General features: G+C 47.4%; 1 protein-coding gene across 2 annotated transcripts in view; it reads right to left on the reverse strand.

Moving 5' to 3' along the window:
* SLC24A2 (solute carrier family 24 member 2) overlaps positions 1 to 23741 on the reverse strand; it is a 246081-nt gene that overhangs the window by 16840 nt on the left and 205500 nt on the right. For both annotated transcript variants that reach the window (XM_075558926.1, XM_075558925.1), the window contains 2 exons: positions 21838 to 21936; positions 15265 to 15383 (listed from right to left, as the gene is read on the reverse strand). In XM_075558926.1, coding sequence (XP_075415041.1) covers positions 15265 to 15383; positions 21838 to 21936 — 218 coding nt within the window. The remainder of the gene's footprint in view (positions 1 to 15264; positions 15384 to 21837; positions 21937 to 23741) is intronic.

Consider the following 23741-nt stretch of genomic DNA (forward strand, 5'->3'; position numbering starts at 1 on the left):
GAGTGAATCTGCTGTGGCCTGGTAGCATGAAAATCTGTATTCACGCACAAGCTTTGCTGGAATCTTTCACCGTTCACTTGTGGCTGCTAAGGACGGCTCACTCCCAAATAGGCACTGGGTCTCCTAAGGGGCCACGGGCTGGACTACCCCTTCTAGAGATTATCTCTGCAGCTGGAGAAGCTTATTCTTTGGAACCAAACCAAGTTCTCTTTCTTCTCTGTGCCAGATTTCGGTGTGAGGTTATGACCATCTCTTCGATCAGGAATCAAAAGAAAAACTAAGAGGCCTTCTGAGATCAGGCCATCTCCCAGCTCAGTAATCAATTGATCATCTCATCTCATCTCTACCAGTCCTGTGATGTTGCCTGGATCTGCCCAGATAGCAGCTCCATTGGCCTGTGATCAAGCTGGAAACAAAAGTCTCAGTCCTCTGTTCCCCACAAAAGGACCACTCCAGAATTCAGTAGGGCCAGATCTTCTCATCTAGGCAGCCCCCAAAGGGCATCCCTTCAGTGTTCCGTGATGCTGAGTCAAAAGAACAAAGGCCGTCGAGTCTAAAACAGAGAGCCTTGGCCACATTGGTGAAGGCGAAGATTAGGTTTGCACTTCTACTTAAAGAGGACGGCCTTAACATATTTGTTGCTGATGCTTCCTTAACTTCCACTGATTGAAAAGAAAACTCAGCTTGCATTTACACCCCATTCAGCCACAGAGATGTCCAGATGAATGACCAGATGGGCAAAGCTTAGAGTGAGGGGGGCGTGCTAGGAATTGCCCACAGGGCCTAGAGAGATTGCATGGGAATAACCCTCTGAAAACATCCACTTAGCCTCAGAGTGAGGTTGGGTAGGATGCAGTGCGCATTGGAAGGTGGATGCAGCCCGGATGCAGTGCACATTGGAAGGTGGATTATTGCAGATGCAGTTAGGGTAAGAATCAACCTTATCATTTGACCCCTTTTAAATTTGCTCTAGGTTTTAGTATTTTCAGTTTTCTTTTCAATGGAGGGTTTTCTGTTTTACTTTGTTATTGTTGTCGGTTTTGAAAAAAATATATTTTTTTTTGTCTGTGAAATCCAGGATAAGTGAATCTATAGAGATAGGAACTGGATGAATGGTCTCTTGGGGGTACCGCTGAGGAGGTTGCGGGGAATGAGTAGGAGAAAGAAGAAAATGTTTTTCAAATGGATTGTCGTGATGACGGTGGGACTCTTCTTGATATCTCTGAACTACTGAATTGTATGATTTGTGAACTTCAGGCCAATAATGCAACAAAAAGAATATTAACAACAACACACAAGAATATTAAAAAATCACCTTCAACAAAGTTTTTAAAAAGGCACATTGGGGGGAAAAAGTGACTAGATTAACTGGGGGTATTCATCTAAAACTTGGGTGGGGCTAGTAACTCCCAGGCCATTGTAGGACGCAACCAGGCACTCAGTGTTAGACTCTTCCTCTGCCACCAAGCTCCGTTCTGAGATGAGCTTGTTGTGACCCATGGCACCTCGGTGAGAACACCAGGAGAGCAAAAGGAGGTCCTGGTGCACCTCACTGCCTTTTAGCGCCCCCCCCCCCGCCCTGAGCCCTTAAAACACCACACCTCTGTCAGGCAGAGCTTATTTGTTCCTGGGACTGTCTTCAGGAGAGGGTGAGAGGGGCGCACCTCCTTGTCTAGGAAGTTGGCATTCGATTCATCTCATGGGCAGTCATAGATCACAAAGACTAGCTGCGCGCACAGGGCTCAGCAAAGCCATTAGAACATGAGTGTCAGGCTCCCGGTGATGGGAGATGGGGAATGCCAGTGTTGGCTAGGCTCTGGCTTACTGAGGCCAACCGCTTCATGTGATGGAGAAGGATCCTGAGGTGACGAGTCCTGCGGAAGAAATGCCACCAGGGCTGCTGAGGCCTGAGCGCGCACCTAGCTCCCAGCGAGGCCCTTCCTGCCATTCCACATGGCCGCTGGACTCGGTGCCAGTGAGCTGGATGCTCCGTTTACACAGGCCTGCTCAGCTTTGTTTTATAGTAAACTCGAGCAAAACCACAAACCCTTTCATCGACATCATTTTGTTTGCTTTTCTTGAGCTTCAGGCTAATTTTCGGATGGGTTGAATGACCCACATTTCTTAATTGAAAAGGCTGATTGGGAAGGACTGGCATTACTCACCCCCCCCCCAACCTCCCCCCTCTCAGTTCCCTAGACTATGCAGGGCAGCTTTGAAGGAGAAATGAAGGACACATTTGGGGGGTGTAGACAGGAGGGGCTTTTGTGATGGCCTCCTCTGATAGAAATGAATACTAGGACTTTATGTATAAATGACATCAAGGTACGTTAAGAAGAAAGACTTGTCCTTTAGCATCACCCCTCCGCCAAAAACAAAAACCAAAAAACGCAGACATTTAGCTGAGATTTGGTGTAGAAGATGCCAACCGAGTATACCAGTGGCCAAAATGAGGGCTCCGGATTTTACGTGCCTTTCATTGCTGGATGTCAACCCTGGCCCTCGTAACTGTGGATAATCCTGCGTCAGCTACTTTCAAAATGGATACCAGGCGACAATTGTAGAAGATGGATGGGACCCTTGACCATAAGACACTTTCTCGAGGCTAACTTGGGCAAGGAAATGAACAAACAAATAAACCCAAACTAAAAAACCCGATGCCCTTGAGTGGCTTGTGACTCCGGTGACCTTCCTGATGGTCAGAGCAGAACTCTCTCTCTTAGGGTTTTCGATGGCTGTGATTTTGGAGGGTTGATTGGGGGCTGGTGGACTAGATCACGAGTCCTTTCTGAAGCATCTCTGTGCGGACTAGAACCACGACACTTTCAGTTAGCTGCCGGGAACATTAACACTGTGGGTTGTTTTCAGACTCTAGCACTCAGTGATCCAAGGTCAAAGAGCTTCGTAAGGAGATGCACAAGACAGCACCATCTTTGAACACGGGACCCGCCTGCTCCCCTCCTTCCCTCACCTTTCATTCTTGAGGCATTAAAAAGACTCTCTTTGCCAAAGGTGGCATGTTTTACTTTTCCAATTAAGTTTCCGTGGGAACTGGCGACATGGTGTGCACCTGTACAATTCATGTGTGGGAGGCTCTTCAAGAGAAAAGAACTCGCATAAGTGCCTTACCTCATGAAGGGAATGTTTAAAGAAGGGCTTGGGAGACACAGAAGATACATTTCTCATAGGTCATCTATCTAATATAAAATCAGATACGGGGTTACCTTAAATATATACCCTGCTCCAGAATGTTCCTTTACAACATGATTGCTGTTATAAAATCTCCTGAGATAATCCATGAAAGGCACGTAGAGGAAATATTTGGCACATACCAAAGCCCACGGAGCGCACTGCTGTTGATGAGGCTCTGGCTCTGGGAGGCCCGATCTCAGCAAGACCCAATGTCATCAGGCCCACTCTCTGTCATGGTGGCCCCTATAGGATGGAGTCGAACTGCCACTGTGGGTTTCTGAGACTCGGGGATGTTCCATCTTTCTCTCAGAGTCGCTGGTGGCTTTGAAGGGCTGACCTTCTGGAGAGCAGCCCAACCCATCACCCACGACGCCATCCCGTTCCCTTCAGGGAGTCCCTCCTGGGGCTGAGGAAAATCCTTTACAGGAGCAGCCAGCTCCATCTTCGTCCTGCGGAGCAGGGGCTGGTGGGTTTGGGTGGCAGACTCTGGCAATCCAAAACTTAACCCATTGTGCCACCGCGGCTCCTGTCACTCAGAGAACAGTCACGCGAGTTGCTATTTGAACGGTCGTGTCATGTTCAAAGACATCCAGGGACAAGGAGAGTTCTGACGAGGTGATTCGCTGCTATTGCTGGAGGTTATTGAGCGGCTTCTCATCCCACGCGACCCTGCACAGTCAGACAGTCATCGCCCAGCCCGCGCCAGCCTCAATTCCTCTTAGGCTTCAGCCCACTGTGGCTGCGAGTGTGTCAGCCCATCTCCTGGAAGAGCTTCCTTTTCCCCACTGACTCTCTACCAAACATGACGTCCTTCTCCAGGGTCAGTACCTTCAAAAAGTCCATGGACAACATTTTGAATAATGAACATTTCCCACAAATTTTTGAAGATGCCCATCCAATAAGGATACATCCAGCCATACAGTTTTATAATGTTATTATTCCGTGTGCATGTGGAAACTTCAATACTTTTCTTCCTCCATCTATCGACCCATCCGACATTTACTGGGCATTCGTGGACTGCAGGGCCCTGGGAGATTTAATTTCTTTCTCTCTTTGGCAATAGGAATAAATAGATCTTTGTAAACAAGATGGAAGGGAAAATGCCACAGCTCCAAGGAAGCAAATACTATTTTATTCCAGTAGGTAAGCTTTAAGTAGACTTTCTATCAGAAACAAAGCTTCCAGGCAGACGGCGAAACTCATAATATTGTGACACCTTGATTCTGTGTTTTGTGCCGAGCTAAAAACAATAGTCGAGTTAGAATCTGCCAGCGTTAGAATTACCAATAAATGCACAGTCACACTTTGATTCAGTGGAAGATTCTGAAATCAAGGACAAGGTGCTGCTGTGGATGGCTTCTTGCTGTGCTCTCTATTTTGCGTGCCTAAATGGTGCTGGTTCTTTAGTATAAAGGAGATGCGGTGACTAGGCGCTCACCAACACCTCTGGACTGGGTGTGAATTCAGGGACAGTGTTTCTTGTCTTCCTCTTTCCCTCCCCAGATTGGCCAGTTAGTTGCTAATGACCTTCCTTATGTCAACTGACAGCAGAAGCAGACTGTTATGCTGAAAATCGGAATATAGAAAGACCAACTCCAAGGACTATTCCCTTCTGGGTATAGTTAAACCCAGCCTCCCAGACCCAAAAGTCTAGCCTCAGAATCTTTACGTGGCACATGGGAAAGTGAAAACCTTTTGGATCCTAAACTAGCTAGAGATGGAAAACCCACTGCCATTGAACTGATCCCGATATATAGGACATTGCCTAAAAGCACTGCTCCGCTTTTTAGAATTTTTGAGACTATAAATCTTTATGGGAGCAGATGGCCTCATCTTCCTCCTGCAGGGTAGCTGGCAGGGTTAGCAACATGATTAGCCTCACCAGGGTGCCTTTGAACTTGAGTTTGGGACTTGCTCACTCAGGTACGCTGTGAGTCACTTCTGAACCCCGAGTCACAACTCTGGGTTCTGGGAGGAGGTAGCTAAGAACGGTAATGCTAGGGAGTAAGACAATTTGCCTTTCCTCATTGAAAAGGGAACAGAAACGGGAGACTGAGGGAAGAGACATGGTCAGACCCAATGGGAAACCTGAACTTGCCCTTGGAAAGAGGCTCACTTCCTTAGTTCTAAGATCTGAGTTCGTATTGACCATATGGATGCCAATCTATTTTAAACATCTTATTTGTGAATAAAATTTGTTTTGGTTTGGAAATGAGTCACTGTGCTTAATGACTAGAATTTATTTTTAAATTGCCTTTCCCCCCCTTGGTCTTTACTGAGTTTCAGAAAGATGTGTTTTCCCTTCGTTTCTCAATGGCCTTGCACTTGCATTTTAAATAGCCTCCTTCATGTTCTATACTCTCGTCTTCTCCTTTATGATCCCATCACTTGCCAGTTTCCCCGAGTAAAAACAGAAATCAAATTTTAAAAACCCCATCCTGTTTTTGGAAGCGAACACTGTCTGAGATGTTTGCCTTATCATCTGTATGGGCAACCTGAATCCAAAGCAGCTAACACTTAAGTTGCAAACAGATTGAATAGTTTTTTTTTAAAGTGATAAATTTCTGTCTACCTGGTGGCAGAAAACAATTTACACCCCTGCCAATATAACCTAGTGTCCTTTCCATATAGATGGGGGAAATGCTAGCATCGAGATTTTAGCATATTAGATGTCAAATGTGAAGGTTTCACCTGGCAATGGCAACTTTGAAACCACTTAATCATCTACTTTCACAAGCCCCCGGACTGGAACCAAGATCTCCACATTTTGGTGTGAGTGATGCGGCTGTCTGGGCCTACGGTTCCTAAGGAATCAAGACGCTGTTTTATTGGGATGCAAAATGGCATGTGGACAGTCTGGCGAAATGCAATTGCTTTCCTTCACTTTACATTTTGCACAAATGATTCTGCGGTGGAACCGACAGGCAAGATGTGTCTCTTTTGGCTCTGCTGTTGTAAATTGGCTTTTCAATAGTTTTCTAGGGCTCCATAAATCAATCGCTGATACCCATCATAATTGATTTGTCAACATAAAAGCTACTGGAGAATCATAAGAAATAATGAGAAAAAACATTCGTATCTCACTATAATCAATTGAAGTACAATTATTCATAGGAACAGTAATATTAATGTTTGTACTTTTCCTCAGCATGGTAATGGAGTACTCCCCTTTTTATTAATAGTCCACTTTTAATGTATTTTATGTGAACAATTAATAACCATTCTTCACACTCCTTCAGAAGGCACAGTGACAAATGGCGTCGTTAGTCTCAGACTCGTCAGTGAAGAGCTAATTCTTTGTCAATAATCAAGTTTAGGCAGCAACTCAAGAGTCTGATCTGTGTGCATTTGCATTTGCACACGTGTCTGAAAGGTCCCCTGGGTGCACTTTCAGTCGCTGTAAGCTGCGAAATGCTGCCCAGGTCATCGAATCAAAGAGGGAAACTGGACTTGCCATTTCTTTTTGTGGGGGATGCAAAAAGAGTCTCCAGAAATGGAACCCAAGTGCTAAGAACTGGCAGGCAAGACACCTTCATTTTTTGTTTACAAATTGGATTTCCTTTCCTAAGCCAATCATATTCTAAAATGGCTTGGGCCTTTGAAAAAGCCAGCCTGCTGGGCAATCTGTGAATGCTGTCTAATCTTTTGATATGAGGAACTGGCCTCTCTGCCCCAGCACTGCCCATGTTCTCTGTCAGTGGTTGGATATAGAGAGCCCAGATGCCTTTATTTCTGGGGTGCTAGGATCCTTGTCAGAGGCCTGGAGGCAGTGTAGTGGTTATGTGTTGGGCTGTGGTCAGCAAGGCCAGTGGTTTGAAACCACCAGCTGCTCAATGGGAGACAGACAGGGCTTTCTATTCCTTTTTGTTGGTGGTGGTGGTGGTGGGGGGATGGACGCTTTCTAGTCCTATAAAGAGTTATAGTCTTAGAAACTCACAGTTCGCTTTGTCCTAGAAGGTGGCTATGAAGTTGACTTTGATTCGATGATAGTGAGTGACAGGATCCTTGTCAATGATGTTCTAAAAGGTTGACTAAACGCACAAATAAGAGGCAATGCAATTCTGGCCTATTTCCTCCACCCTCAAAGATTTTAAATGTATTAAAAAGAGTTGTACAATCACCACCACAATCAAGTTTAGGACAGTTTATTCATTCTTGTATGGACTATTAGCTCTTCATTTCCCCCCAACTCCACCTGGTATGACTCTAAGAAACTATTAATCTAGTTACTTTCTCTATAAATGTACCTATACTGGCTTCCATATAAGAGCCGTGGTGACGTGGTGGTTACTTGTTGCTCACTTCAAGGTCAGCAGTTTGAAACCACCAGCTGATCTGGATGAGAAAGACGAGGCTTCTACTCCTGTGAAGAGTTACAGTTTCAGAAACCCACAGGGATAATTCTATCCTGTTCTATAAAGTCATTGTGAGTCAGAATCAACTCGATCACAGTGGTCTGGACTGGTTTTGGTTTGGATTTTATATAAAGAAAATCATACCCCAAACTCAACAAAACAAAACACTCTACCAATAAAAGCCATGAAAAACCTCAATCCAAAGGAAAGCAGAAAATAATAAAAACTTGAACAAATTAAAAATGAGTCAAAAGGAAAACCAAATGATAAGGTGTTAAGTTTAAATGTAACGATATCTTCATTAATACATTTCCCAGTGCACTGTGTCTGAGGGCAACCTGGTCAATGGTTAGAGGGGATTCACCAGAGGCTTAATCCACCTGGGGACTCTGCAAGTGGATTTTGGGCTTTCGCAGCCATCCATAGCCTTCTGCAAACCGGTGCTCGGAATTTCAGCTAGAAAACAAGTCCCTCCTCTGGGCCTGGATTTTATTATTACACTCCTTGCATCACACAGGTTAGTGTACGTCTTCTGACACCTCACTCAAATGGCTATTTGTTTAAGCCAAGCCTTTAGGACTCCAGATGCCATTCTTTCTGATAGCCAGACACCATCTGATTTCTTCACTGTACTGTGCTACAACACCCATGTCTTTAGTGGTCCCTTCATGAGGATAAATATCAAGCAGGGTCTGGCTTGTTCTTAAACTTTCAAAATAGTGGACCTGACTCTTACATATTAGACATTTAGAAATCATACTTGATTTCTGAACATCAAGGTGGACACTTAAATATATATATTTTAAGGACTCTTAAGCCCTCAGTGTAATGTTTTGTGAAGAAAGCCATCACCTCGATGGCAGAGACCACCTGCTTGGATAATCGTGGAAATCCTCCTCAAAGCTAACAGTCCTTGACCAGCATTCCTTCTGAAGTCTCCCTCAAGAGTTCCACATTCCTCGCTGCAGCCTTTAAGCAACAGGGTCCCCTAACAAACTGCTGTCCTTCATGCTTTTCCCCTCCTGCAGAGCCCCACATTTTAATAGTCGAGAGATCGTTTCAGTAATTTTACTTCTGTGTTTTTCCAGGCTAGCTCCAAACAAGTTAAAATTGCAGTCCCTCTATGATTTCTTCCCTTCTCATGCTGAAAATGCAGAGAGCATGTTTATTTGCACCACAAAGCCTGAGGAAAGCAGATCTTACAAACTCTATTCATTTTAAAGACTACTGCTGGGAACAAACAAGCTAGGACTGAATTCCCCAAGGGAGAGAGGGGATATTTCAGTGGTAAAGTGAGAAAATAAGAAAACGGTAAATAAGGGCTTGCATTTTACTTACACATTCTCTCTCTCTCTCTCTCTCTCTATATATATATATATATATATATATACATATATATATATATCCTTCAATAAATTCATGAGATAATAGTTTTCCCCATGAACTTCCTGAAGTCCCCTTGTAGACACACAGGTAGATATGTCTGTATTAAGGAGCCCTGGTAGTACGATGGACCATTTGACACACTGTTCTGAGGGAGAACAGTCAAGCAGTCTGCTTCCATGAACATGAGAGCTTAGGAAAACTGTCATGGGGGCACGGGGACAGCGCTACTCTGTCACATGAGGTTGCTAAGAGTAGGTATTGATTTGAAGGCACCTAACTGCAACATGGATATAAAACCAAACTCACTGACTGAACATCAATTTTGCTTCATAGCAACCGTAGATAAGTGACGCAGAAGAAGAGAGCGTCATCTCTCCGAGTGACTGGTGGGCTTGAACTGCCAACCTTGTGATCAATAGCCCCACACTTTCCCCACCAAGCCACCAGGCCTCCTTAACATGCTTGCATGTACAGACATCTATGTGCGTGCGTGAATGTTTCTTTTCTTTTCCCTTGGAATGGTCTCTTCTTCTAGAAATCTGTTCCAGCAGTAGTCTCTCTGGGAACTGTGTGGCTATCAGGCAACTCTTAACTGAAGCAAGGGCAATTCTCATTTCCCCAAGGAGATGGAAAAATCTTAGCATCAGAATGAAGTTAAAACTGCAACCTATAAAAATCTATCTTGCTGTCCAATGACCCAGAATCATGGGGAGCCCGTATACCCCAATACAAAGTGTTTAGGAAATCCGGTATCACCCCAGGATCACTGGTGGGTGGGACCGCTGTTATCCAGGGAGTTTTCATCGGTTGAATTTTGCAAGTTCTAGGTTATCTGACCTTTCTTCCTAGTCTGTCCTAGTCTGGAAGCTCTGTTGGCACCCACTCAGTGCGACAGTAACACCCACTCCGTCACTTGTGGAGTCGACAGGGCATCGGGTGTGTTGTCTGGGAAAGAACCTGGGCCTTTCGCATGAAAGCAGAGAGTGTTACCACTGAGCCATTGCGGGCCCTGAGTGTGAAAGTGAAGGGCATGCTTTTTGGGAAGTTAGATTTTGGGTCCACATTTCAGAATCCAATAAATGCAACAAGGCATTTCCTCTTTGGCACATGTCCTGGTGGAGGATCATTATGCCAGGGAGCCCATGGGCCAAGTACCATCACCTGGCTGTTGTCTTGAAGGCAACATTAACATGGAATCCAGCGCTGGCTTCTGGGCGGGTGGGAATTTCTCTGAAAGGTCTATCATGCCCGGAGGAGTTCTCAAAATGGCACCCTTGGGAAGTTTCATAAATTCTCTGTGGCAGCCCTCATCTGTTTCCTGCGCCCCAGAACCCGCCCACTGCATCGGCAATCCCAGGGAGAACCAAATGCACTCACAGCCATTTAAAAAGACATTCGTTCCTGGTTTTTCCAGAATAGACGCGATGCAAGAGAGTGCTCACACGGGCTTCCTCTGTCAGAGAGCTCCCCCAGCCCCCATGAGGTGTTAATGTAAAATTAGTTCCCTGGTAAATAGAGACCTTAACAAGGAGATTAATAACACGTGGCAGGCTGCCTCTCAGGAGAACACCGTGCCTGGGGTGGGGGACGGCACCTGCCGTGAATCAAGCTGGGGGCACGCCTGGCTCTTCACACAGCTTCACAACACCGCACCTTGGGAGAAATGACTAAGAGTAAGAGAAAAAATACGCGCACGGAGTTATTTCTGTGAAGCCTCTCTTTGGGCTGCCTGAGCGGTCGGATTTCCCGTCTCAGGTTTGGCTCTGGAGTCGCAGCTTGAATTCACCTACGATCCACTCGTTCCAGTCCTGAGAGGCCGCAGCGTCAACTCCAGCCTCCCCAGCTGGGTCACCCACAGTGACCGATCTATGGTCACCCTTCCTTCATTCTGCCCAAGAGATAGCCCTCTAACCCAGCCCTTGCCATCATCCGCAGCCAATGCCTGGTGCAAGACTTGGACAGGTAGGCCCTTCAATAGCCACTTAAAAATAAATGTTACCAAGTCCGGTGGCACGCTGTCACTTTGGACATGTTCTCTGGAGAGCCGGTCCCCAGAGAAGGCCACTGTGCTCGGTACAGGGTCATGACAAAGAAAGAAAACCTTCACTGAGATGGGCTGACACAGAGGCTCCAACATCGCAGTCCCTGTGAGGATGGTGCGGGCCGGGCGGTGCTTTGTTCTGTTGTACACAGGCTGGCTGTGAGTGGGGACTGACGACAAGGCAATGATGCAGTGCTTTTCCCCTCATGGGGCAAACGGTTAGCCCACTGGGCTGATCACTGAAAGGGTGGAAATTTGAGTCCACCCAGGGGTCACCCGATCTACTTCCAGAAAACCATCTATTGAAACTCCTGTAGAGACACTTCTATTCTGATCATATGGGGTTGCCATGACCTGGCCGCTAGTGTGATGGCGACTAGGTCTTCAGCAGGGCTTTTTATGTGCCAAGAATTGTTCTAAGAGCATTTGATCCTCACAGTAGGGGTGTGAGGCAGGTGCTGTCATGATCTCCGTCTCACCAAGACGGTGAATAGAGAACAGAGCAGTTAAGTAAGTGGCCCAAAGTCACGCAGTCAGTAGGTGGCAGGATTGGGATTTGAACTCAGGTCTCCAGGGACCATGCATTTGGACAACTAAAGTATACAGTCCTGTTTTCATTGGTTTTCTTATTGCTAGTGTTGGGTTGGTAATACAATTAGCTGGTTTCAAATTCAAAATGGAGGGTGCACACTGAAGAACTAACTCCCACTCCCCCGCCGAGTTCCCCATCACATGGACCCATGTTCTAGAGGTGATGAGCATGACCGGTTCCTTGCATAGCCTCCGAAGGAACGCTTCTGTGTTAGTGCCTGCTCAAATACGTCCTTGTACAGTGTCCTTGTACAGTGTGCTGGGCAAGTTGTCACTTAACATTCATTGAAGTTCATGCCATACAATACGGAGAGCTTCCTCATTCTCCTCCCCAACCTCTCGCCCACCCTGAGACTGCAGAAGGTCTAAATTAAGGGTGGGCACATTTTCCCCATAAATACTTACTAGATAGTAAATATTTTAGACTCTGTGGTCCACATGGTCTCTGTCACATATGCTGCTGCTTTTTAGAAAAAGCCTTATAAAAATGTGAAAATGAGTCTTAGCTCACGGGCCTACGACAACAAACTGCAGGCTGGCTTTGGTCCATGGACTGCGGCTTGCTGACCCCCGAAGCAATAGTCCTGAACGGCTTCCAGTCCCTTTTCCACTTTGGCTTCTTGCCCACGCTCAAGAGAGCGACCAAGCCTGAAGCAGCAGCCAAGCAGCCACCTTCCATCAACTCTGGCTCACAGGTGACCCTGTGGGTGTCAGCGTAGAACGTTGCTCCACACGGTTAGCAACGGCTGGCTCTCTGGAAGCAGATCACCAGACCTTTCTTCCAAGGCCCCTTTTGGTGGATGATCTCCAACCTTTTGGTCAACAGCTGAGGGTGTTAGTTGTTTCTCCCACCCAGGGACCCTGTCCCTCCCGTCTGTTTTATTTCCCTACTGGCCCTTGCCATCACCTGGACTTAAGCCTTGCTTTGTATTAGCAAGTCCTAGTGGCAAAAGATGAAGCCTTACCCTCCCATAAAGAGTTGTAGTTTCAGAAAGCCACAGGGACAATTCTACCTTGTCCTACTGCCAGGAGTCAGAGGTGACTCAGTGACAGTGAAGATAGTCCCTCTGTGCCCAGCGCTCAGTATGTCACTGACACGCAGTAGGTGAGCAAGGAAGGGCTCCCGAAGGCACATAAGTGGGAGCATTCCAGCTCAACCTGCCTTTCCAGATGGAGCGCCTCACTCCTCCCTTACCTTTGGGTCTCCAGTCTTTTCCCACTCCGGCCTTTTGCCAATCCCTGAATATAAATTTTCCCTTGGGAGGTTTTACACTTCTGCACACACTGTCATCTTGGTCATCTTTACCTTCTCTGAGCGACAAACTCCTACTCACCCATCAATGGCCAGCCTAAATCAATGCCCAGCTCTTCTCTGAAGCTTTCGCACCTCCCTGACTGGGTGCCAAAGGCCCCCCTGGCGGTTTCCTGGAGTCCTCTGTGCAGATCTCCAGGGTGATAGGGGTCATAATTACATATGCACCACAGATCTTCCTTGAGAGGTTGACCAATTCAGGAATGCTCCCGAGCAGACTTAGCATAGACACCAAGCACGACTACATTTTCTTTTCGCTTACAGAGAGTGGGCATCCTGGGCTATGCGTTGAGCTGCTGATTGCCAGATCAGCAGTTCAAATGGACCAGCCCCTTCAAGGGAGAACAATGAGGCTGTCTGCCCTCCTACGTATTTTATAGCCCTGGAGACCCCAGGAGGCAGTTCTACTCTGCCCTCTAGGACTGCTGTGAGTCAGAAAGGACCCGATGGCAGAGAGCTTTTTGACAGTGGGATCCTTCCAGAAAGGGACACTTTCAGAGGTGTTTAAATGGCTGGTACGGACACAGCAATGTCCAGAGCCAGTGCTCTGTGTACATTAGCTCATTACACTGCGCTCACAGCCCTCGGGAGGCAGGTACTTTTTATCACCCCGACTCAGCACTGGAGAGCTCCCTGAGGCCAGGCCAGTTGGAGCATCTGGAACAACGCTGGGCAGGGTTGGTCCTGTCGCCCCTGGGTAGGCAGGTCTTTCCTCTTGTGCTCGCCCTGTACCAGGCTGGTGCACACAGCTGTCCCGCTTCTGTGTAGAGACGTGGGGCGCATTCTGCTCAGAGAGGGGCCTGGCACCCTCTGCAGCAAAGTCCTGCCCTCTGGCGGGGTGCATATGTCCCTCTGCCAGCCAGATGGAGAGGCCCAGACGTTGGGCAGCCCTCGGCGCACCTCTGACTGTGCCATACCCAAGGGCAGCCAGGTGTCCCTGAAGTCGGCTGTGTCTCCAGGTGGACAGAAGCTGCTGGGCCAGCTCCCTCTGGAGCTAATGAAAAGAGACCCGGGCAGGAGGGCGAAGGGGCCTATCGGGCAGAGGAGACATGGCAGAAGGGCACCACGGTCTCCTTCACATTTCCTTTAAATAAAGAAACTGTCCACGCTCCTTCAGGGAACAAGGGCCAAGGGCGTGAGAGCACATCTTTCCTAAGAAGTGCAGTCTCCTCCTGCGGCAGAGAATATTCTCGTCTACAGGAGAAGAAGAAGGTATGCTGATTTTGTGCCTTAGAAAGTCTGGTTCACCAGATCAGGTGAATGGATCAAGCTGGATCCAGGAACCCCACCAGCATCACCTGGAGGCTGTCTACTGTTCCGGAGGAGCTGTGACCCAGAGACAATGTTGTGGAGCGGTGACAGTTTAGGCATTAGGCATCCCTCAGATCAAAGCTCAGCTCTGCCACCTTTGAGGTAGGCAATCTTGAGGAGTGACCCCACCTTGCCAAGTCAACAGGCCCTCCCCAGCCACAGGGCGCTGGGAGGTGTCAAGGTGACGGCAGGTGTCTAGTCAACTCTCTGTAGCATGTGTCTCAGGTGCTTGGGAAGTAGTAGTGGCTTGTCAGGGATAGAATGCTGGCCTTCCAGGTGGGAGACCTGCAGTTGACTCTGGGCCAATGTGCCCCCTGACAGTCCGGGGGGCTTTGTGTGTTGCCAGGGTGTTTAACCGGTGTCAGGGGTGTTTTCAGCCTAAGTTTGGCCATAAAGAAGTCCAGGGAATGTACTTCTGAATGTCTGGCCTTGAAAACCTTTGGGCCACAACCATCTGAGTGGGACAGACCACAGGGTGGTAGAGGATTGGGCAGTGACCCATTCCATGTGCACATGTGACTTGTTCTCCAGCAGCTAGGAACCACATAGTTCTAAATAAACACACATGTACAGGACTAACTATTAAATCAATAAGCTGGCTGCAGGTTGACAGCTGGACCAGGGGTTGGGCCAGCAAGTGTGGACTAATGTCAGCTGCAGTGGCAGGGAGGGTCAAAGGGGGGGCTCATCAAGGGGGAATGACTGTGGCTTCTCGGGTATTTGACCTTGATCTTAAAGACACAGAGACAGAATTTAAACTGTAGCTGTCAAACTTTCTCATGCATGAAGTGAATTAAAATGCAGATTCCTGGGTGCCACTCTCCAGAGATTCAGTTTCACCCGGTCTAGGGTATGCCCCAGGAATCTGGGTTTTTAATCCCCAGGAGACCCTGATGTCCGAAGACCTCCAACCTCACCCCTAGAAACAGAGGTTCAGAGAATGTGCATACTCATTCAGGGCATGCACAGCTTGATGCCCGAGAGGCTCAGGCTGGTACTAGAAAATGCAGAAGGCTGACTAAGGTCTTACGTCCAGGGCCCCTGGGGAGGACGCAGGATACTGGGCTATGCAGTACCTGGGCTTCCGCGGGCTCGATGCTGTGTGAGAGGTTTCCATTTTGTACAGGCTCCGAAGCATCGCTGGGTGGAGTCAGCTCGACTTCAGTACTGGTGCTGTTTGGCAGCTCGATTTTTTCTGTGACATCATTTCAACACACACATAAAAAGAAGGCAAATGACATCAGGTGGAGCAGATAGCACATTGGAAACAACACTGTGACATGTTGGGCCAAGGGAGATGAGGTAGTGGTCCCTGAGGGGTGATGAGACCCAGGGCTTGGGGAGGGGGGCGAGCCACATAACACAAGAATGGCTCTCAGCCCTTCTTCCTTTTCTCTGGCTCTCTGGTGTCCCACCCAGGTCTGCTGTGCGCAGTGGAGCGTCCCACAAGTTCTCATGCTTACTCATTCTCTAGGCAAAATATACCAACCAGCTGGCCAACAACAAGCACGAACCCAGACCCCATCTCTACCCGACGTTTATGCCCAGGATCACGCCCCTCAGTGGGTCTCCTTGAAGCAGGGTCTTTCTGCACTCTGTGGACAGGACACTGGCCAGAGCAGCAGGAGACTGGGGTCCTGGCTTTGCTCTGCCACGCTTGGCCTGCCACCTTAGCAGTCTTCTCCTTCCTCTGGACTTCAGATCTATACCAGAGGAACCTCACTGATAGCTTCCCAAGGCCATCAATGCCCACCATAATGTTCTCAGGCTTGTGAGTGGAGACGTATAAACTAGGGGGCCCGAGGAGCGCAGACTGGTCCCTCAGCCCTTCCCAAAATGCCTGCAGAAGGCTAGTCAGCACATGCCACGCCTGGGGGTCCCATGGCAGGCAAGACAAGGGGGACTGAGCACAAAATTTGGGCAAACATTTGTACATTCCTACACAAGAAGTAATGCTTGGCTACAGTGAGGCCATGGGCCAGCAGGTCCAAATTCAAGGACCTGAGGTTTGAGAAGTGACTCTGGATACCAAACAGGCCTGGGTCTATATCCTGACTCTATAACTTCTTCCTTGTGGCCCTTAGTCCTAACTCAGCCTTTCTGAGCCTCAGTTTCCTCATTCACAAAATGGACACAACGAGGCACTACTATTACAACCGCAGCAGCAACAGACACTATTAGCACTACAACACAAACAATGGCACCACAAGAGCCACAACTCTGGAAGGATGAAACGAGATCACCGGTCTCGGGCAGAGCCGGAAGCATGGATTCTTCAGTCTCTGTCATGCCCACCGTGCTCGACAGGAGGTTGTTCAGGGCCCAGAAGTGCACCTTCCAGTGATGCATGTTCAGGCACCAGGGAAGTCTGCGTGGCTCCTACCCCACCTACTGCCCTCAAGTGCATTCTGACTCATAGTGACCCCACAGGGAAGAGTGGAATTCTTACAAGGATTTCCAAGACTGGACCTCTTTATGAGAGCCCACATTTATTTCCCAGGAATTACCAGTAGGTTTGAACTTTCGACTTGTGGTTAGCAACCCACTGCTTACTTCACTGCTCCCAAACAGTTGACTGTGTTGGTCAAGTTTTGGGTTTCATGAGAGCACAAAGCTGTGTGGGTCAGTGTCGAGGTTACTGATAGTTACTCAGGCAATGGCAGACTGTGTTTTTTATTTTAGAAGCTTCAGAAGGGCTACATATTTCTGTCCCTCAGACTTATGGAATCAGTTGGACAGTGGCATACACATTGTAGGGTTTGAAGTAGTCCGATTTGGGAAACCAATGCTCTGGTTGCTGTGTACTGCCGCGTCAATTCCGACTCAGAGTGACTCCCAGGACAGAGTAGACCTGCCCCATAGCGTCTCCTAGACGACAGTCTTTATGGGAGCAGATCTCTAGGTCTGAGTTCAAGCTGAAACAAGAGAGAGAAGCTTATGTTTCTCTATGCTTCAGTTGTGGAACAGGGACATGGATTATAATTAAATATCAAAAGCCAAAGAGATTGCCATTTATCTATGCCTTTTAGTCACGGAAGTGGTCTGTTTATGGAATCTTGCTGTGTGTGACTATGATACACTAATTAACACATGTAGTTCACTCACGTAACTCGGTTATCAAAACTACAAATATTCCTGGATGCCCTAGGGATTCTTAAAACCCTGCTGTGGGGGTTTCGCTGGCTCAAGTGGTCCAGTCTTTGGTTCAGGCTGCGGCGGCCAAACTTGACCTCAGCAATGCAGGATGTTGTGCTGTTAGGTGCTGCTGAGTTGGTTCTGGCCAATCGTAGCCCTGTGTAGAGCAGAGCAGAGCAGAGCAGAGCAGAGCACTGTCGGGCCCTGTACCAGCCTCACGATTGCTGCAGTGTCTGAGCCTCTGGTGTGGTTTGAGCGCCTTCCAACGTGAGGGGCTCATCCTTTGCACTCTGTCCGCTCATGCTCTATGGGTGCCTCCTCCAAGTAGAGCCAGTGAACTTAATGAACTGCAAAGGAAAGTCTTCCCGACCGTCCCTCCCCCCGATGCCGATCTTTATTCGATGCTGCTGCCTGGCTCACAATGAGAATGGCTGCGAGCTTCCCTTAATGTCGGGGACACAGAATGCACGCATTGTGAATCTAAGAAAATTGGAAGTTGTCAAAAATGAAATGGCATGCTTGAAGATTTATATGCTTGGCAATATCCCCATGAGCTGGAACGGGCTGGCCTTGGGTGTCTGAATCAGCCAGTCATCTGGTCTGTTATGCTAGAAATGACCAGTGGAAGAGCAATAGCATCACATGCAGCATTAAGAAGAATATTTCCAGATTTATCCTACAGTTCAACATTGTCAGTCATAAGATAATATCCATATGCCTAAAAGAAAGGCAAGTTCATATGACTCAGTCCATTTGTACACTAAGTATCTGCTGCCGTGAGTGAAGAAGTTGAAGGTTTTCACCAACTTTTATATTTGAGTTTGACCAAAGAAGCATCGATAAATCCTGGTGGTTGGAATGCAAAAGTTGGATACAAAGAGGAAGGATTGGGACTTAGAAAACGTGGGCTGGTTAGAGAAATGTAGCTGGAGTTTGATTTATGGGATTTTACAAGACCAGCGACTTATTTACCGCACATGCCATTTTTCAGCATCATGAACGGTGAGTATAGACATGGACCTCACCATATGGAATATTCCATATGGAATATTTGATAAGAATGAAATAAACTACATATGTGGAAAGTGCTCAATATTAGTCAGAATAAGGCCAAAGGCTGACTTTGGAACAGATTTTCCATTGCTCACATGCAAGTTCAAGTTGAAGCTGAAGAAAGTTAAACTAAATCTAGGCATGCCAAAGTACAACCTTAAGTGTATCCTACTTGAACTTAGAAAGCATTTCAAAAGTAGACTTGACATAGTAAACACCATTGGCCAAAGAGTAGATGAGTGGTAAAATGACATAAAGAATAAACACTATGCATAAAAGTAGCAAAACAGTCATTCAAAAACCATGAAAAAAGAATAACCAAAATGGATATCAGAAGAAACTCTGAAACTTATCTTGAAACATAGAGAAGCTAAAGCGAATGGATGAAATTATAAAGTACAAGAGCTGCACGGATTTCAGAGCACACAAAGACCTGAGGTTAGAAAACCCAAAGGGAAGAGCGTCTCAGCATTTCTCAAAGTGAGAGAAGCCTGCAGTTGAAATGCTGAAGGATGCTTTGGGTAAAATATCGAACGGTGCAGAAAACATCAAGGGAAGATGGAAGGAATAAGCAGAGTCACTGTACCCACGATAATTGGTTACGGTTCAACCATTTCAGGACTGATGGTATTGAAGGACGATGTGAAAGCTGCATGGAAGGTATGTGGGGGAAACCCAAAGGCTCTAGAAGTCGACGGAATAGCAGTTGACATGTCTCAACAGATGGATGCACTCCCTCTCTATTCTAAGGACTTCGGTTGACAGCTACCTGGCCAACTAAGCAGAAGAGATCCATATATGTGCCCGATCTAAAGAAAGGTGATCCAGCAGAATGTGGACCTTATCGAGCAATATGATTAATATACATTTAAGTAAAATGTTGCAGAAGATAAAGAGGCTGAAATTCCAGGTGGATTCAGAAGAGGATGTGGAATGAAGGATATCATTGGTGATAGGAAATGGATCTCAGCTGGAAGCAGAGAATACTAGAAAGATGTCGACCTCTGTTTTGTTGATTAGGCAAAGGAATTCAACTGAGTGGATCATAACAAATTGTGGATGACATTGAAAATGGAAATTCCAGAACACTTAATTGTGCTAATGCATAACTTGTGCATAGAGCAACAGACAGTCCTTTGAGCAGAACAAGGGGAATCTGCGTGGTTTAAAATCAGGAAAGGTGTTTGTATCCTTTCAAAACTTATTCAATCTGTATGCTGAGCAAATAATCTGAGAAGCTGAACTATAAGAAGGATAAATGGGGCATCACATTAACAAGCTGTGATACGCAGATGACACAGCCTTGCTTCCTGAAAAGTACGAGAACTTGAAACACTGATGAATTTCAAAGAGTAAAGTCTTCAATACGGGTTACACCTCAACTTAAAGAAAACAAACATTTTTCACAATTGGACCAATAATCAACATCAGAATACAGAAAATATTGAAGATGCAAAATACTTTCTTTTACTTGGATCTACAATCAACATCCATGCAGGTAGCAGTCAGGGAGTCAATCTCTGTATTGCACTTGGGCAGCCTGCTGAAAACAGCAAAGATGTCTCTGTAAGGACTAAAGTGCGCCCTCCTCAAGCCCTGTTCTTTTCAATCACCTCCCGTCTAGGGGAAAGCTAGATAAAGTATGAGGAAGTCTGAAGAAGAATGGATACTTCTGAATTAGGGTGGAGGTGAAGAACACTGAATACACCAGAGGTCCAGATGCACAAAGTCTGTCTTGGAAGAAGTACAGCTAGAATGTTCCTGAGAAAGGAGGATGACGAGACTTCATGTCATGTCCTTGGCTGTGTTATCAGGAGGAATCAGCCTCTGAAGGAAGACTGCGTGCTTGGGAAAGTAGATGGTCAGGAAAAGAGGAAGATGCTCAATGAGGTGAATTGACAGTTTTTGCTGCAGCAATGGGCTCGGAGATGGCAAGGAACCTGAGCGCAGGACCAGGCAGTGTTTCACCCAGTGTGCATAGGGCTGCTGAGAGTCAGAACTGACTTGATGGTAACTAACTAACTAAGAACTCCACCAACAGCATTTGTGGGGGAGCAAAAATATTCAGAGAGGTAAGCAACCCTGGAAGGATCCTTTGAGTTGTGTAGCCTACTTCCTCATAGAAAGTGAAATCCAAGTTGAGGCATCCAGCCGTAAGATTATAGGCAGAAACCAGAGATTGGATCGCAGTCTCTTGCTCCATGATGCCTCATTTTCAAAGAGAAATCAGTGAGTGGCACCTTCAATATAGTTCCTGTCACTGAACCTGAATTTCACATGCAAAATGTAACCTACGCAATATGCTTCTATAATACAAAAGCAAAATATGCTCATTGCCAGTCTGCCTCCATTTATAAAACCATAAAGAAGTTGAGTTAAAATCAAAACCTACATTTAATAAATAGGAAATAACTATTGCTAAGAGTTTAGCTTATTTTCTTTGCAGCCCCGGTGGAATCTTTGGCTAAAGATTTTCCTCGGCGAGAACTCAGGGTAACAGGGGAGACAGACACTCTTCAAAGGCGTGTCATGTATTTTAAGTACCACACTGTGGGATTCTATCTGCAGATAAATTTAGTTTCTTGAGCAATCGCATCGTTTATAGCATGGATCCAGATGAACTTAAATTTAGTTTGCACTCGGAATTAGAAAACTATGTTCTGGTTACAGACAGGAGAGGAAGGACATCATGTTTCAAGTTAAAAGAAGATGCAGGAGTGCCACAGTCTGGTCACACCAGGTGCTCAGGTAAAGCAGCCGAACGAGACCTGGCTGATCCTTAAGGAAGGACCGGCAGTGTCATCCCACAGGGACCCAGGGACTGACTGTTAATTTAGTGGGTATGCTGTAGGCCAAGTTGTGGATATACACTCTGGTTGTTGTTGGGTACGAGCCAGCCCGTCACAACTCTTAGTGACCCTGGGTGACCCAGGAGCACGCTGGGGTTTCTGCAGGAGTAGATAGTCAGGTCTCTTCTCCCACAGAACCACCGGGAACGCTTCAACTGCCAACCTTCCAGTTCATGGTCAGAGCTTCCGAGTTACCCACCAGGTCCTCTCACCCTTTGTGGAACATCAGCTCCACGAATGTCTCCTCTTTAGAGATGAGTGTGTTGCCTAAGGCCATCCCATGTGACTCAGAGTAGGGTTTCATAGGTTTCCAGGGGCTAAATTTTGGGATGTCGATGGCCAGGCTTCTTTCTCTGAGGCACCTCTGGGGGGCTCGAAACTTAAACCCTTTTGTAAGCAGCCAAGCACTTGGGGGTTCCTCTAGAGTTACTGCTGACAACACTGTGTCTAATCACCCACCAGGGGAAGAGGGGTTCATTTCCTGACACCGAGGACAAACCCGGACTGCAGGGCTCTATGTGTCTACTGGGTCAGGGGTGCCCACAGCCCTGCCTCTCTGCCCCGGTCCACCCGCCCCAGGGAAGGCATGGCACGGTGTTTCCTCATACTCACCCACGTGGTTGGCAGCCCCGTTCTGCCTCTCGCTCTCATCCCCCTGGCATTTCTTCTTGGCGATCTTATGGAGAATGGAGGCCTTTTCTCGGAACCGCCCTGAAGCAGGAGAAAGGAGCAGGAAGGAAATGGGGTGAGGAGACGGGTAAAGAGCGGGGTTCAGGATGAAGGAGGGAAGCTGGGGTGACAGAGCACACGGGGCGCTGGTTTGCAGGACTCCAGCGGCTGCTCCTTTCTGTCCATTCCAAATGCCCTTGGGCTTGCACCAAGGGTCCTGGCTTACCTTGGTGGAGGCTTCTGCTTGGTTCTCCCTTGGAGACACTTAAGCTGCTGGACGGCCACGGATGAGAGATTGGACCTGGAGCTCCCCCTCCCAACTGTCCACGAAATACACAAAGCAACCCGCATCCCTATCATTTCCCCTACTGCCGAGACCTGAGCAGGTGTCCAGTCAAAGCTGACCATCTTCCTGAGTAGCATTGACAATGGGCTGGAAGGAGAGCCAAGTCCAGGGACCTTTACTTGACTTTGACTTTCCAATATGGATCATAGTTAACACTACAGTTCCTAAGCAGTTTGGTAGCATGCACCCCTGCTTTCCGATCAGCCGAGTCTGCTGTGACAAAGCATCAAGGAGGCAGTGTGCCCCACTTAGGGAGTTAAGGAAAAGAAACATCATCCGCGTGCAGCCAAGTACTTGTCTGAAAGAAGGCACTTGTCTGAAAGAAGACACCGTTCTTAAAAGAATCATTGTAAGCAGCGGTATCACAAGTAGCATGATCGTTTCATCTCTATTGTGGACACAGTTAATGGGTAACCGCATGCAACAAGCACAGAAGAGAACAACAACAACAGCAACAACAACAACAAAGCATGCGGAAGTGTAGAGGTTAGGGAAACAGCGCACATTTCCTTTCTCATTCTTGATTTTTCTTCTCTGGAAACATCCGAGGTACAAAAGCTTCTCACTGCATCATTGTCAACGGACTGAGTATTGCCCAGATTCAGCTATGAATCAAAACAACAACTCCACAATGTCCCCATCGGTCATTTGTCGTTGGCAGAGGATTAACAGGGAGCTCATGCGACTGCTCTCATTAAATGGAAAACAAACCAGAGCCCCGAAATGCTCCCCCTAGAGACTGTCTCTTCCTAGGAGACCCCTCTCTCGCACTCCCTCCCCCCCATTTTTTGGGTGGAAATCATGGTCATCGTGGAGATGTGTGTCGCTGGGTTCGAGTGGCAGAGCATTAAACTAGCGTGTGACTCATTGTCTCCAATGGAGTCAACTTTCTATTCATAAACGCAGACACCTTGCCAGCACAAGGGCAGCTCCCAGGACGTCAGCACCTCGGTCTAGGCAATGAGTATGTATGCAGGACGCAGGGCACAGTGCCAAAGGAACTCAGAAGGGACACATTACCGGGAGGAAAGCAGGTCAGCATGCAACGTGTGCTTCAGAGGAGCGAGAAAGAAGGACAAGGTGACGGACACGATGCCCCTCAGTCAGCGTTAGGCATCCCATCCTAGAAACGATTTTGAATGTGAAGTGGCTATTTCTAAGTCCTGTCTCCCAGAGAAAAAGGAGATCAAGGGAAAGAAAGAAGACCCGAGGACCAGGAAAAGGAGGAGGCAGGAGGGAGCTGGAAAGCAACTTACCAAAGAGAGAGAAAGGGTGGACTCAAGGAAGGAGGAGGTGGGGAGGGCCTGGGATTTCCAGGAAGCTGCCCTGGCAGTGCTGAAGCACGACATGCCCCCACATTGAATGTCCGTTGGGTGACTCCGGAAACGACACACAGTACGGAGAGGTGACTTGGCCCTCCGCTGCTGCTGCCATAAGCCTACAGGAGCATTTCTTCTCATGGAAGAGAACTCCAAGAAATCTTCCAAACATCTGGTGAAAA

This window comes from Tenrec ecaudatus, chromosome 10, assembly GCF_050624435.1.
Source record: "Tenrec ecaudatus isolate mTenEca1 chromosome 10, mTenEca1.hap1, whole genome shotgun sequence".
Lineage (NCBI taxonomy): Eukaryota > Metazoa > Chordata > Mammalia > Afrosoricida > Tenrecidae > Tenrec > Tenrec ecaudatus.